The sequence below is a fragment of the Carlito syrichta genome, unplaced genomic scaffold, assembly GCF_000164805.1.
Source record: "Carlito syrichta isolate Samal-C Ts95f unplaced genomic scaffold, Tarsius_syrichta-2.0.1 Scaffold312129, whole genome shotgun sequence".
In the NCBI taxonomy this organism is placed as follows: domain Eukaryota; kingdom Metazoa; phylum Chordata; class Mammalia; order Primates; family Tarsiidae; genus Carlito; species Carlito syrichta.
In genome coordinates this window covers 360173-375658 of record NW_007256225.1, presented here as the reverse complement: position 1 = coordinate 375658, position 15486 = coordinate 360173, and the positions used below count along the sequence as shown (strand labels likewise).

At 47.3% G+C, this 15486-nt stretch overlaps 1 protein-coding gene across 2 annotated transcripts in view; it reads right to left on the bottom strand.

The window, feature by feature from the left end:
- Nucleotides 1-15486, bottom strand: part of ZFYVE1 (zinc finger FYVE-type containing 1) — a 53505-nt gene that overhangs the window by 26115 nt on the left and 11904 nt on the right. For both annotated transcript variants that reach the window (XM_008069589.1, XM_008069590.1), the window contains exon 2: nt 1050-1554. In XM_008069589.1, coding sequence (XP_008067780.1) covers nt 1050-1554 — 505 coding nt within the window. The remainder of the gene's footprint in view (nt 1-1049; nt 1555-15486) is intronic.

The window sequence follows — 15486 nt, the reverse complement described above, 5'->3', positions numbered from 1 at the left end:
CCTGAGTCCATGGGTTCAAGACCAGTCTGGGCAACATGGCGAGACCTTGTCTCTACAATAAATCAAAAAATTAGCTGGCTGTGGTGGCACACACCTGTGGTTCCAGCTACTTAGAAAGCTGAAGCAAGCCGGGCTTGGTGGCTCAGCCTATAATCCCGCGCTTTGGGAGGCCGAGGTGAGTGGATTGCCTGAGCCCGCGGGTTCGAGACCCGCCTGGGCAACTTGGCAAGACCTCATCTCTACAATAAATCAAAAAATCAGCTGGGCATGGTAGCACGTGCCTGTAATTCTGGCTACTCAGAAGACTGAGGCAGAAGGATCGCCGGAGCCCTCCAGTTTGGGCAATAGAATAGGACTCCAACTCAAAAAAAAGAAAGAAAGAAAGAAAGAAAGCTGAAGTGGAAGTATCGCCTGAGCCCAACAGGTCAATGCTGAGGTGGCCATGAGCGTTCCACTGTACTCCAGCCTGGGCAACAGAGTAAGACTCTGATTCAAAAAATAATAATAAATGCGGTCTTGCTATGTTGCCCAGAATGGCCTCAAACTCCTGGACTAAAGCAATCCTCCTGCCTCGACCTCCAGATAGCTGGAATTACAGGCTGCAGTGAGTCATGACTGTGCCACTGCACTCCAGCCTGGATAACAGAGTAAGATCCCAATTCAGAACAAAAAAGAAAATAGAGATCTGATCATACAATTCTCTCCTTAAGATCCCTCAGGGACTCCTGTCTTTCTAATAAAGCTCCTCAGGTGAGCCACTGCACCTGACTTGCTCCTGTTTTCTCTTGACCTCACTCGGATAGTTTTCATCCCCACCATCTCAGGGAAACAGGTCTTACTTATCCAGACCATCAAAGACATCTGTTTTGCCAAAGTCAACTAGCAACTCTCTCAGTCTCCACTTGACCAATCTCCTTGAAAAACTTCCTCATCTTTTGTCTGTGCAGAAATTTCTCTGGGAAATCCACCACCCCAAGTTGCTACTACAGCCCCATGGCTGCTTCCCCGTGCCTAGAGAGGTCACTCTGACACTGACCCCCCCTACTCACCCGAGCCCAGGAGCTGAGTATGCACAGTCTCATGGAAAATGATAACCGCAGGGCCTAGCGTGGACAAAGGCACATCCAGGCCACAGCGGGCAGTAGTCGCCTTGAGCTCCTTGGTGAAGTGCTTCAGATAAGCTTCCGAGGCATCCCCAAGGAATTTGAAGAGGTCGTTATGTAGCCGATCTGCATGCGTTCGGTAGATGACAAGGTCTGAGACAGCCAGGACCTTAAGCAGCAGCCGCGTTCTCTGGCTGAGATTCACAGTGGCCCCCAAGAGCCCTTCCGTGTCTATCACCGCTACTTTGTGGACTGGGTCATAGGCTGCCCACACACCCACAGTGCAGGACTCCTGGGCAGGGGATGTTTTGAAGACTTCGCGGCCATAAAAGAAAGTGTGGTTAAGGGTATGAGATTTTCCATCACCAGTATTTCCAAAAATGGAAACCACCTTCAGATGCTGATCAGGTTTGCAGTCCAATTTTCTAATAAAGTCCTCTTCATTTGTTACCTTCCAAAACAAACAAACAAACAAACAAAAAGACAATAAAATGTACAAACTGTAAAACAGCTAGAAACACCTACAAGAAGAACAAGTGCTTCCTAGGGTCAAGGTCTTTGGCTGACTTACCAAAGTAACAAGAAAAGGAAGCCCCAGGGTAAAAGCCTTTGGCAAACAGCTCACAGGGGCCTCTGAAGCCTCAGTAAAAACTTAGCGGTCAAGGCTGGGCACAGTGACTAATGCCTGTAGTCCCAATACTCTGGGAGGCTGAGGTAGGAGGATCACTTGAGCCTAGGAGTTCAAGGTTGCCATGAGCTATGATTGTAAGTCCCTGACTCAAAAAAGGAAAAAAGGAAATTGAAAACCTTGTGCTGTAAAGAACACCATTAAGACGATGAAAAGGAAAAGACAACTCATAGAATGGCAGAAAATACCTGTACATCAAATACGTGATAAGGGACTAGTGTTCAGAATGTATAAAGAAATTATACAACACAACAATAGAGACAAACAACCTAATTTTTAAAAAAGCTAAGAATCTGAATAGACATTACTCCAAAGAAGATATGCAAGCAAATAGCAAGCATATAAAAGGATGCTCAATAGCGTTCATCATTAGGGACATGTAAATCAAAACCACCATGAAGGCCAGGCACACTGGTTCATGTTTGTAACCCCAGCACTCTGGGAGGCCCAAGTAAGAGGATCGCTTGAGCTCAGGAGTTCGAAACCAGTCTGGGCAACACAGTAAGACCTCGTCTCTACAGTAAATAAAAAAATTAGGCAAGCAACAGAAAGTGTTGGTGAAGGTATAGACATCACAATTCTTATACTCTGTGTGTGGGGATGTAAAATCATAGCCACTCAGAAAAACAGACCAGCAGTTCCTCAGTCACCATGACTCAGAAATTCCACCCCTAGGTATAAACCCAAGAGAAGTGAAAACGTGTGCACACAAAACTTGTATGTATATGACTGTTCACAGCAGCACTATCTGTAAAGCCAAAAAGGTTAAAACAATCCAAATACCCATCATGGTGAATGAATAAACAAAACATGGCATATTCATACAGTGAAATACTTACTATTCAGCCGTAAAAAGAAATGAGCCCACTAAACCCCTTGCTTCCCACTTCAACCCCTTGCTTCATTACATGTCTGTGGTTCTCACCTTCTGGACGTTTTTCCACGTGCCCTTACTTTGATGTGACTCAGCAGGAATTCTATAACTATGTATTCATTTACTTATTTAATGAGACAGGGTCTCGCTGGGTTGCCCAGGCTGGTCTCAAACTACTGGGATCAAGTGATTCTCCCACCTCAGTCTCCCAAAGTGCTAGGATTACACACAAGACACCCCACCCAGTCAGAAATACTTATTTATGTCTTGTTTCCTATCATGACTGTTCCAGTTCCTCCTTTATAGTCTACCTAAATCCTTGATTGCTAAACTTCAGAGAGGTCTGTGAATGCTGTGGTGAGGCTATGCTTTCCTGGTATTGCAGGCAAATAATATGCCATGAAGGAATGTCTACTGACCTAGCCTTGGTGGCCTTTGTCACTGATACTATGTTTCTACTGGCTTGTTATGATTGGTTAGACAATGGATGACACTAGCATTTAGTTTGGTTTTTTTTTTCTTTGAGTCAGAGTCTCACTGTCACCCAGGCTGGAGTGCAGTGGCATAACCATGGTCACCGCAGCCTCAACCTGCTGGGCTCGGGTGATCCTTCCTCTTCAGCCTTCCAAGTAGCTGGAACTCCAGGCATGAGCCACTATGCCCAGCTAATTTTGGGGTTTATTGTAGAAATGAGGTCTCCTCAAGTTGTCCGGGTTGGTCTCGAACCCATGGGCTCAAGATTCAAATTCAAAAATAAAAAATAAGCTGGGCTCGGTGGCTCAGTCTGTAATCCCGCGCCTAGGGAGGCTGAGGTGAGTGGATTGCCTGAGCCCACAGGTTCGAGACCCACCTGAGCAACTTGGTGAGACTTCATCTCTACAATAAATTAAAAACTAGCTGGGTGTGGTAGCACGCGTCTGTGGTTCCAGCTACTTGGAACGCTGAGGTGGAAGGATTTGGAAGGCTGAGGCGGAAGGATCACAGGATCCCAGTGGGTCAAGGCTGCAGTGGCTGGGAGTGGCCACTGCACTCTGGTCTGGGCAATAGAGTGAGACTCCAACTCAAAAAAAAATAAAAATAAAAATAAATTAATTAATTAATTAAATAAAAGGCTAGGTGAGGAAAAAAATTTAAAAGCAAAAATAAATAAATAAACCAAAAAATACAATCTGAGCTATCTGACGAAGGAAAAAAAAGCCAGACCAGGAAGGAAGAGACCTGGGCCTGGGAGATTTCACATTGGAACTCCAGAAAGATGCTCATAGTGTCTGGTCTCCGAATCCAGAGCCCCAGGGTCAGAGCTCCCCAGCCAAATAGGCTACACATCTACTCCAGTAAAAGAAGTCAGGGGTTTCATATCAAGTGCCATCTAGTCACCAGAGAAAAAAAAAACCTTTCTGATTCTTAAGAGGCTGTGGGTTTGACACAAAACAGTTTGAAAAACACAGATGGGGGAATGGACCACCTGAGGCCCAAACCTCACCACTATACAGTATGTCCAAGTAACAAATACACATGGGTACCCCCAAATCTAAAATTACAAAAAGAAAAACAGATAGAAAATATGATAAGCTCTTGCTCCTATTCTCTCATCAAGAAGATAAACCACCCGCTGTTCTACAGATGATGTCACTACTCTGTCATTATGATGAGCCTGGATGCTGATGATCCACAAGGGCTGGACCATGGCTGCATCTGCACATACACAGCACTAGCAGCAGCCAGCACACAGGAGCCCAGCATCTCACTTCTGAGTGAGTGCCCCTGCCTGCTGGCAATTTGCTAGGTATCTTGATCACTTCTCCCCACACTTCTTCCCGGGGTGAGCACACAGCATTCCACAGGCCTGGTGATGGCTGGCTGATCCAGCAGATAACAGATACAGGAGCTACACAGAACAGCCCACTCTGAACCTGTGTCACTCACCTGCTAAGGTGGTCAGCAAGAGAAAACAAAAGCTCCACAAACCTTGACCAGCAATAAGTCATGTAAGGTCAGGGTGGCCGGCTGGAGGAGGCCTTCTCAAACAGGCCTAGTGAGAAGACCTGGCCTAGAACTTTCTCCCCACAGAAATTTACTCAGTCATGAATCTGGGAACAAACACAACAGCAAACTGCTCTCCAGAATACCTAAGAGCAGGCACTTGAAAAGGAGCATTGGGAGCTTTAGGAAGTCTCAGGATTCACACTAAGTGCCCAGCAGTGAATATACAATATATGTAAATAACTCACTCACTTGGGAAGGAAATAAAACACTGCCTGGCACTATCACAGGTGACTCTTGGAATTCAGTGTGCTGGGGTGTGTTGGGCACACATGTTCATGTGTGGGGCCTACACATCAGAGTAAGTGCAAAGGATTCTGGGAGGAAGAGCTCGATGCTACCCCGCCCACACCTACATGTCTGACATGTCCGCAGCCCCCCACAGCAGGAAAGCAGGAGCAACACCAAAGCCACCACTCCCAACCTCTGCCTTTCATCCTTCCCGCACTGGACATTCAGCCTCAGTAAGACAGAAAGAAACACTTGAACCCCATTCATAGTTTTGCCAGTGTGTGGCTCTGGACACATGATCTAGACTATCCCACTCCCAGGGATACAAGAGACCAGAAGAGACAAGTCTGTAAAAACGGCAGCACAGGGCCTGAACCATCACCGCAGAGACCAGTCCTGGGTAACCCAGGTGCACAGTTCAGCAGCAGGAGCGCCTGAGGCTGCATGGAGGACTCACTCGCATGTGGAGACTGGACCAACTCCAGTGTCGCTGTTTATCCCCTCCAATTAGAATGCTGCACTATGGGTAACACTGGCCATATAAGGCTCTCAGGAACCATACACATCGCTCTTGTCTCTGTGAAGCTCACATCTCCCTCATTCCCTCCCTTCATCTCACCAGAGCTCTTCACTCTGTAGAGGGATCCCCATTGCTGCAATTTACAACTCAGTGCAGTTTCCTGGCAGCAAAAGGTGCCCAGAAGTCACCCTCTGGCCCCAGCAGACAAAGAAATTGGCGAGCCTCCCTCAAGAGACCCTTCCAGCCCTCAGATATCCTTCCATGATGAAAGGCCATACACAGGCTTGGTCCCAGGAAGGCCTAGGAAGAAAAGGCAAGACAGGGAAGAAGCTAGAAAGCCTTGTACACCCAAGGAAGCACTCAGCATCAAGGTCTTTTCAATTCTGGCTCAGGATAAGGGGACGCTGACCAGTGCCAACTACAATCATACATTCCTTCTGTTTTTAGATGTTCCCTGTGACTGAGGGCAAAAGTCAACTCCTCCACAAGGGATGGAAAGAGCTCTGGAAAGCTTGCTTGCAGTGGGGTGCTGTGGCTCATGCCTATAATCCCAGCACTTTAAGAGGCCGAGGTGAGAGGATTACCTAAGCCCACGAACTTGAAAACAGCTACTCGGGCAACCGGGCAAGATCTCATCTCTACAATAAATCAAAAAATTAGCTGGGCATGGTGGCACATGCCTGTAGTTCGAGCTACTTGGAAGGCTGAGGCAAAGGATCAGCTGGGTTTATTGGCTCAGCCTGTAATTCCACGCCTTAAGAGGCTGAGGTGAGTGGATTGCCTGAACCGGTGGGTTCGAGACCCGCCTGGGCAACTTGGCGAGACCTCATCTCTACAATAAATCAAAACTTAGCCAGGCGTGGTAGCGCGCACCTGTAGTTCCAATTACTTGGAAGGCTGAGGCGGAAGGATCGCCGGAGCCCAGCAGGTCGAGGCTGTGGTGGCCGGGAGCGGCCACTGCACTCCAGTCTGGGTGACAGAGTGAGACTCCAACTCAAAAAAAAAAAAAAAAAAAAAAAAAGGAAGGATCACCTGAGCCCAGGTTGAGGCTGTGGTGGCTATGAGCATGCCACTACACTCCAGCCTGGGCAATAGAGTGAGACTCCAACTCAAAAAAAAAAAGTTCCTATTAATAACTTTTATCTGTTGGTTTCTGGTTTACTTTGCTTTCATTCCATTTTTGGCTGAGTTCAGAGGAAGAGACAGACAAGAGAAACCTCATAAGACCCTCGCTCTTGTTCAACTCTCACTTCATCAACAGACTCAAACAGGCCTCACCTGTCCTGTACTGGCCTGGGAGCAGTAAACAACACAGACAGAGCCTAGGTCATGCTTTGTCTCTTCTGGGAAAAGGGAAGGGGGATGGGAGTGAGGGGAACTTCTCTGAGAAATCCAGAGCCACCTTCACCATTCTGAAAAGAACTCCAGGCAATGATTTGAGTCCATGGCACAGTTTTCAAACAGGGGTTTACTCACACAGCACAGCTGCCAGTTTGTGATGAAGTCCAAATGATAAGGAGGCTCTATTCCTTTTTTTTTTTAATTTTTTTTTGAGATGGAGTCTCATTCTGTCACCCAGACTGGAGTGCAGTGGCCGCTCCCGGCCACCCCAGCCTCGACCTGCTGGGCTCCGGCGATCCTTCCGCCTCAACCTTCCGAGTAGCCGGAATTACAGGCATGCGCTACCACGCCCGGCTGATTTTCTGATTTATTGTAGAGATGAGATCTCGCTACCCAGGCGAGTCTCAAACCTGCGGGCTCAGGCAATCCACACACCTCAGCCTCCCAAAGGCGCGGAATTACAGGCTGAGCCACCAAGCCCGGCTAGGAGGTTCTATTCCAATAGCAAGCCCCAGAAAGTTCTACTGAACCTTTTCCCTAACAGCAAATTCAGAAAATTTCCTTTCATTCTGCCCTAAAAGGAGTGTGGAGTTTGTTTATCCATGTATGCACTGACAGAATTTCACGTGAAAACAATAATTTCTCAATCAAATGCTTTCTGAAGACACTGAAGTCACAAGGTTGGTTTCACAAACACACTGAGCACATTTGGTAAGAGCAAAAACACTTCTTTCCACTCCAATGTCTCCAAAGTGTCCCATTACTTGAGAGGTCAGGAATTCTGCTCCCTGTCTTGTAACTGCCTGTGCTCCTGCCTCAGGCCCTGCCTGCAGCTTCTCCCCTCTGTACGCAGATGACCCACAAACAAAAGCTTTAAAAGGAGCCATTTTTAGCTCCATGGTCAGTTTCTCCAGCCACACCCCACACCCAGTTCAGCTATCCATTTATATCTGAATAAAGAGCTTTCCAGGCCAAGCTCAGTGGCTCAGCCTGTAATCCCAGAACTTTGGGAGGCCGAGGCGAGTGGGTTGCCTGAAACCACGGGTTCGAGACCAGCCGGGGCAACTTGGCAAGACCTTGTCTCTACAATAAATCAAAAAAATTAGTCAGGTGTGGTAGCGTGCGCCTGTAGTTCCAGCTACTCGGAAGACTAAGGCAGAAGGATCACCAGAGCCCAGCAGGTTGACGCTGGGGTGACAGTGAGCATGCCACTGCACTCCAGCCTGGGCGACAGAGTGAGACTCCAACTCAAAAAAAAAAAAAAGCTTTCCAAAGTAACCTGATTTGAGGACAGATGGAAACAACCAGCCATTCTCAAGGCCCACAACACCCTCCAGGCACCTTCCTGAGGAGCCTGTGGAAAGGAGACAGCCAGCATGCCCACCAGACCAGCCAGGAAACAGACATCAGCATTAGCAAAGGCTTCACAGTGAGCCTCAGCAGAAAGCAGAAAGGTCTGTCATTCTGAAATTAATTCTCTGAGAGCAAAGAAAGGACTTGGCAGTAAACACTAAGCTAGACAAACCAGGCTAAGGAAACAAGAGAGCCAGGTTTGGGCTACCCCATGGACAATCTCTACCCAAGCCTTCTCCTGCTCCCAGCCTCCACTTCCAGCCCCACCCCATGCTGCAGCTCTGAGCTGCCCCCTAGCACATGCTCCGTGGTTCACCATGTATTCCATGCACAGTGCCTGACACAGCATAGGAAACCAACATAAGCTGCTAAAGAAACGTGTGAACATGGCACAGAAGGTCCAGATGCTGTGTTCTCTCTGCAGGAGGGGTGGTATCACATCAACACCCTGGTGTTCAAGCAACCTGACTTCCAGCACTCCCTGGTCTTGGTGTAACCATGGAGAAGTCATTTAATATCTCTGGGGCTGTTACCTCACCTGTAAAATGAGGTAACAGCACCTTCTCCTTCAAAGGACAGCTGTGAAAATTACAGAAGATGACCAACATGAGGTTCTTGCACAAGAAGGCTTTAACAAATGCCTATAGCCACCGTCCTCACAACCACAGAATTTCAATCGGCTGTTCCAAGAAAAACTCACCCCAAGGAAGGTTCCCAATAAATGCCCCATTAAAGAAATATGGATAATTGAACAGGGAGGGATCTTATTCAATACCTACCACTCCTTCCTTCCCTCAAAAGGATGTATCTATTTATTTGTTTTTTGTTTTTTTTTTTAGTAGGAGTCTTACTCTGTTACCCAAGCTGGAGTGCAGTGACACACTGCTCCCAGCCACCGCAGCCTTAACGTGCTGGGCTCAGGCAATTCTTCCATCTCAGCCTTCCAAGTAGCTGGAACTACAGGCACGTGCTTCCATGCCCAGCTGATTTTTTGGTTTCTTGTAGAGATGAGGTCTCACTAAGTTGTCCAGGCTGGTCTCAAACCCCTGGACTTAGGCAATTCTCTCACCTTGGCCTCCCAAAGTGCTGGGATTACAGGATTGAGCCACCGGCCCGGCCAGGATGTATCTTTTTACTTAAAAAGAAAAGTCGTAACAAGCCTGAATAATATATGTTATGCATAATATATATTATGCAATCTTATTCAAAAGAGTGATGTACAAGATTCCAAGAAGTATTACTATACCAGAGGTTCAGTAAAATGTACTTCTCAAGCTTATGCTGAAATCTTGATAAGGTGGCCCACGCCTGTAATCACAGCACTTTGAGAGGTCAAGGTGAGAGGATTGCCTAAGTTCAGGCATTCAAGACCAGTCTGGGCAACTTGGTGAGACCTCATTTCTACAATAAATCAAAAAATTAGCCAGGCATAGTGGTGCGCGCCTGTAGTTCCAGTTACTTGGAAGGCTGAGGCTGAAGGACTGCCTGAGCACCACAGGTCGAGGCTGTGGTGGCCGTGAGCATGCCACTGTACTCCAGCCTGGACGACACAGTGAGACTCCAACTGAAAAAAAAAAAAGAAAATGTTTTAGAAGTAGATAAAAGATAAAAGTAGTAGTTGTACAACCTTGTGAATGTACTAAATAGTGCTCAACTGTACACTTTAAAATGAGTCATTGTAATCCAGGCAGGTGGCACATGCCTGCAGTCCAAGCTACTCAGTAGGGTAAAACAAGAGATCACTTGAACCCAGGAGTTTGAGACCAGCCTAGGCAACAGAGAGAGACACTTTCTCAAAAAGAAAAAAAACACAGTGCCCATCGACAAGCAAATGAATAAACAAATCATGGTATATCCACATAATGGAAGACTACGCAGCAATAAGAAGAAATGAACTACCAAGAATGCAACAATATGGGTGAACCTCAACAACATTACAGAGAGAGAAAGAAGCCAGACATGAAACAACACCATATGATCTACTTACAGGAAACTCTAGCAAAGTCAACTCTCTAGTCTATAGACAGAAAACAGATCACTGCTGGAGGCTGACTTTCTACAGATACAGGGGTACCTTTTTGGGGAGTGGAAATGTTCTATGTCTTGACTGTGGTGAAGGTTACACAGGTGTATACATTTGTCAAAACTCAGAGTTGCACACTTAAATGTGTACTCTATATTATGCATACATTATACCTCAACAAAGTTGATTTTTAAAAATATACAGGTCAGCCGGGCTCGGTGGCTCAGCCTGTAATTCCGCACCTTTGGGAGGCTGAGGTGAGTGGATTGCCTGAGCCCGCGGGTTCAAGACCCGCCTGGGCAACTTGGCGAGACCTCATCTCTACAATAAATCAAAAAAAAAATCAGCCAGGCGTGGTAGCGCATACCTGTAATTCCAGCTACTTGGAAGGCTGAGGCGGAAGGATCGCCGGAGCCCAGCAGGTCGAGGCTGCGGTGGCCGGGAGCGGCCACTGCACTACAGTCTGGGCGACAGAGTGAGACTCCAACTCAAAAAAATATATATATATACAGGTCATGTCAGATGGTGACGAGTGGTATGGAAGAAAATCAGATGGTGGGACAGTACAGGTGGACAAGGGTTGCTCTTGGTTTTTTTTTTGTTTTTTTTTTTGGTTTTGTTTTCATTTTTTTTGTTGTTTGTTTGTTTTTTTGAGTTGAAGTCTCTGTCACCCAGACTGGAGTGCAGTGGCCACTCCCAGCCACCGCAGCCTCGACCTGCTGGGCTCCGGCGATCCTTTTGCCGCAGCCTTCCAAGTAGCTGGAACTACTGTGAACTACCACACCCAGCTAATTTTTGATTTATTGTAGAGATGAGGTCTGCCAAGTTACCCAGGCAGGTCTCGAACCTGCGGGCTCAGGCAATGCACTCACCTCAGCCTCCCAAAGGCACGGGATTACAGGCTGAACCACTGAGCCCGGCCCAGGGGTTGCTCTTGTGAAGACTGGTCAAAGGTAGCACTTTAGAATCAAAACCTTTTTAGGCCAACTCTTTTTTTAAAATGTAGCAAGCTCAATTTTCTGTGATAATCAAAGGAAAAGAAATGTCAGGAACAATCCAAAACAGTGTATAAGGCTAAAGTCATTTATATTTAGTTCTAGAAAGAAACTTTTCTCTCCTGGCAATGGCAGATTTAATTTCTTTTCTTTTTTTTTTTTTTTTTTTGAGTTGGAGTCTCACTCTGTCGCCCAGACTGGAGTGCAGTGGCCGCTCCCGGCTACTGCAGCCTTGACCTGCTGGGCTCCGGCGATCCTTCCGCCTCAGGCTTCCGAGTAGCTGGAACTACAGGCGCACACTACCATGCCCGGCTAATTTTAGATTTATGTAGAGATGAGGTCTCGCCAAGTTGCCCAGGTGGGCCTCGAACCCTTGGGCTCAGGCAATCCACTCACCTCCAGATTTAATTTCTTAATTCATGAAAGGGGTGGGGTGAGGGAGAGGAAGAAAGAAAAAAGGGGAAGAGGGAGGTAGACTGTTGGTCCATCCATCTGACAAATAACCCAGATCTAGATAACAGAGTTTACTGAGACATGAGGAAAAACAGCAGTGTACCCAACGACCCACTGATTACAAACTAAACCCAAAGTCACCAGGACTGTGAAAAAAGAACTGTGGAATCCTCAAACAGTCTCTACTCGAAGACAACACAGAAGAGAGCTAGGTTTTCCAGATAGGGAAGCCCTCTGCCATCCCTCCCATCTCACTTAACCTCTGGGTTTTCTTTTTTTGAGTTGGAGTCTCACTCTGTCACCCAGACTAGAGTGCAGTGGCTGTTCCCGGCCACCGCAGCCTTGACCTGCTGGACTCCAGCGATCCTTCCGCCTCAGCCTTCCAAGTAGCCGGAATTACAGGCATGTGCTACCATGCCCAGCTGATTTTTTTGATTTATTATAGAGATGAAGTCTCACCAAGTTGCCCAGGCGGGTCTCGTACCCGCGGGCTCAGGTGGGTTTTCATATTTAAACATTTTTTCAGAGACCTTACCCAAACTTATAGGCACACAAGTGCCACTGAATTTAGCAAATGTTCACAATTGTTGTAGAATGACACATGTAAACTATGTGGAGCTCTTTGGAAGAAAGGTTATAAGAGAAAACAAGACAATCAAGCCATGTAAACAGCATACTCAACAACAGCACAGACTAAGCTGGAAAGCAGAGGAATTTCTAGAACATTCTGACGGTTGGACTGCTTGGGATTATATTGTCCCCTAACCTGAACCTGAGGTGTCTGTGACTCCATGCCAAAGCCAAGTTCTGTCAGTCCTTTTCAAGTAGTCTAGCTCCTAGAGTCCAACTCCCTGGGAAAGACAGCAACACTCTAATCTCAAGTAGAAGGAAATCAGGAAGAAAGGAAAGAAATTCCAGAAACTACGTGAAGTCACATTTCTCTCCAGAGAAGTCAGGCTGGGCCAGGCAGGTGCTTACGTACGGCTGTCAGACACTCAGCACATGAACTCCAGTCACCCCCAAGCTGACCACACAAAACCCATGGGAACAGGGCAAAGTATACAAGACACCCCCAAGGAAGCACCTACCCTTTCCCACTTCAGAAGGCCCTGAATCTCTCCCAGGAGTCTCTCCAATTCTTCTTTTTCATGGCCTCCCTATAGCTTCCCTCTCATGTCCCACCGCAGGCAAACATGCTCAACTCGTTGAGTGGTTCTAACCTCCCAGGAACGACCTACCAGGAGCTCCCCCGGAGCAGGTGAGGTCCTCCAGGAAAGCCTGGCCACCCTCAAGATACATGTGCTATACCACTCCAACACACTTGCAAGGGTGGCATGGCCATGAGACATGTCACAGGGAAACATTTAAAGGCAAGTTCATGAGGAAGCTGCCTACTTTAATAACCCCAGCACAAAAAGCCAAACACTTGCCTAATTCCAGAAAAATCAATCACTTCAAGGAATTGGCAGGCCAGAAAAAACAGAATCATGCAAACTGGAGGTAACTTGAAAGAGTTAAAGACAGGTTCCCTAAAAAGCTGACTCACAGCGGTTTCCATGGTTCACATGGGTCCAATTTTAAACAGCCCTGCACTAAAACAAAATAGCCTCCCAAGTTCAATGCCAAGAGTCTGCTAAAACCGGATGAGCCCAAGGCTAAGAAAGCCCCCAAGAAGCTAGGCAGAGACTAAAGGCACAGCACAGGGTGCATTCATCCTTCTGTGTATCTGAGTCATCCTCAACTACACAATGCCTTCCCCTACACCACTATCACCAACAAAAGGGCTTTTACTCCGGTTTCTGATTACAAACAAGCATGGGGGAGGGAGGCTCTGCCACTTGGCCAATTATTGCTTATTATTTTGACTTTTTAAAATATGGCACCTAAGAAATCAATAGTGGATATATTCATGTTCTGAGCAGAATCTGCCAAAGGGCTAACCAGCCACAGCACCAAAATCAGTCCTTACACTACAACAGCCAGGCCAACTGAAGTAAAATTGGGAAGTTCATCAATGCAGAAGATGACGTCCCTCTGGTTCATGCTGTTAGCCAGAATGAAGCCCTGAGGGGCTTCTGCCCACCCTCCTGCCACAAAGACCCTGGAGAGGGCTTCCCAGTACCAGGAAACCGAGGATAGGGCCAGGACAGGGCCGAGAGGCTCACATCACAGGAGACCAGAACAGAAGCAGCCTGGAAGTGTGGCAGACCAGCACAGTCAGGCTGTGGTCAAGAATCCCCATACAGTAAGAAAGCTTCCTCAGCTATTTCCATTCCTGAGTCCCACTAGAATAATGTCTCTTTTAGCCAATAAAAAAAAAAAAGCTAAGTCCCAGTATCCTGAGCCGTACTATTCTGGGACTATAAACAAGTGAGGAATTTCTAGAACACTCTAACAGCTGGACTGCTCAGGATTATATTATCCCTGAACCTGAACCTGAGGTGTCTATGACCCCATGCTAGAGCCAGGCTCTGTCAGTCCTTTTCAAGTAGTCTAGCTCCTAGAGTCCACCTCCCTGGGAAAGACAGCAACACTCCAATCCCAAGTAGACAAGAAATCAGGAAGGAAGGAAAGAAATTTTAGAAGCTCTGTGATGGGTTTCCTTAAAGGAATGGCCTCAGAGAGACATGTTCACCAATGCCTTCACGGAAGGGAAGGACAGGACCTCATCCTGACTCCATTCAAAGAGGACCAAGGCAAGTTCTGAGTCAGGGAGGGCTTGGCCCAGCGGACACCCTATTAGCCTCTTAATGACCACTCCTGGGCCACCAGCCTTCTTTCCAGCCAGCATGTCCAGCACAAGAGAATCAACTTCAGGAGTTCAGTATGAGAGGCCCTTGACGGCTGGGCACGGTGCTTCCTGCCTGTAATCCCAGGCCTCCCTTTAGCCTGTAATCCCTCCCTTTGGGAGGATGAGGCAAGAGGACAGTGTGAGCCCAGAGGTTTGAGACCAGCCTAGGTAACACGGCGAAACCTCATCACTACAATAAATCAAAAAATTAGCTGGGCATGGTGGCACACGCCTGTAGTTCCAGCTACTTGGAAGGCTGAAGCGGAAGGATCCCCTGAGCCCAGCAGGTCAAAGCTGCAGTGGCCATGAGTGTGCACTGCACTCCAGCATGAGGGACAAAGTGACTCCATCTTAAAAAATAAAAATATTGGCTCTCCTAATGTCCAATCTGGGTCAGTTGGCATGAAGGCGAAACAGGGAAACTTCTGGTCAGCATGTTCCACTCTCTTGGAAAGAGGACAATCACAGGAAGTTTGTAGAAAAGAGACAGAGGTGGATGGGGTGGATGTATGGGGTTGAACAAAAATACAAGAATGAAGAAAAATAAATGACTTTTAGTGTTTCACCTTTCTTCCCCCAATAGGTGAACATTCTGGAAAAACAAGGTGGCTAGCTCCCTCATAACACCCAACAGATAGAAGAATACTACCCTCTTCCTCCACTAAGAACTCTGCTAGAAGCTTTTTTCTTCTAACCTCAGAGTTATTTGCTAAGGTGTTACCTCTGGCTTCAAGAGACTATAGATGGGGCCGGGTTCAGTGGCTCAGCCTGTAATCCTGCGCTTTGGGAGACCGAGGGGAGTGGATTGCCTGAGCTCCGTGGGTTCGAGACCCACCTGGGCAACTTGGCGAGATCTCATCTCTACAATAAATCAAAAATTAAGCCGGGTTCGGTGGCTCATCCTGTAATCCCGTGCCTTTGGGAGACTGAGGTGAGTGGATTGCCTGAGCCCGCGGGTTTGAGACCCGCCTGGGCAGCGAGACCTCATCTCTACAATAAATCAAAAAATCAGCCGGGCGTGGTAGCACATGCCTGTAATTCCAGCTACTTGGAAGGCTGAGGCAGAAGGAC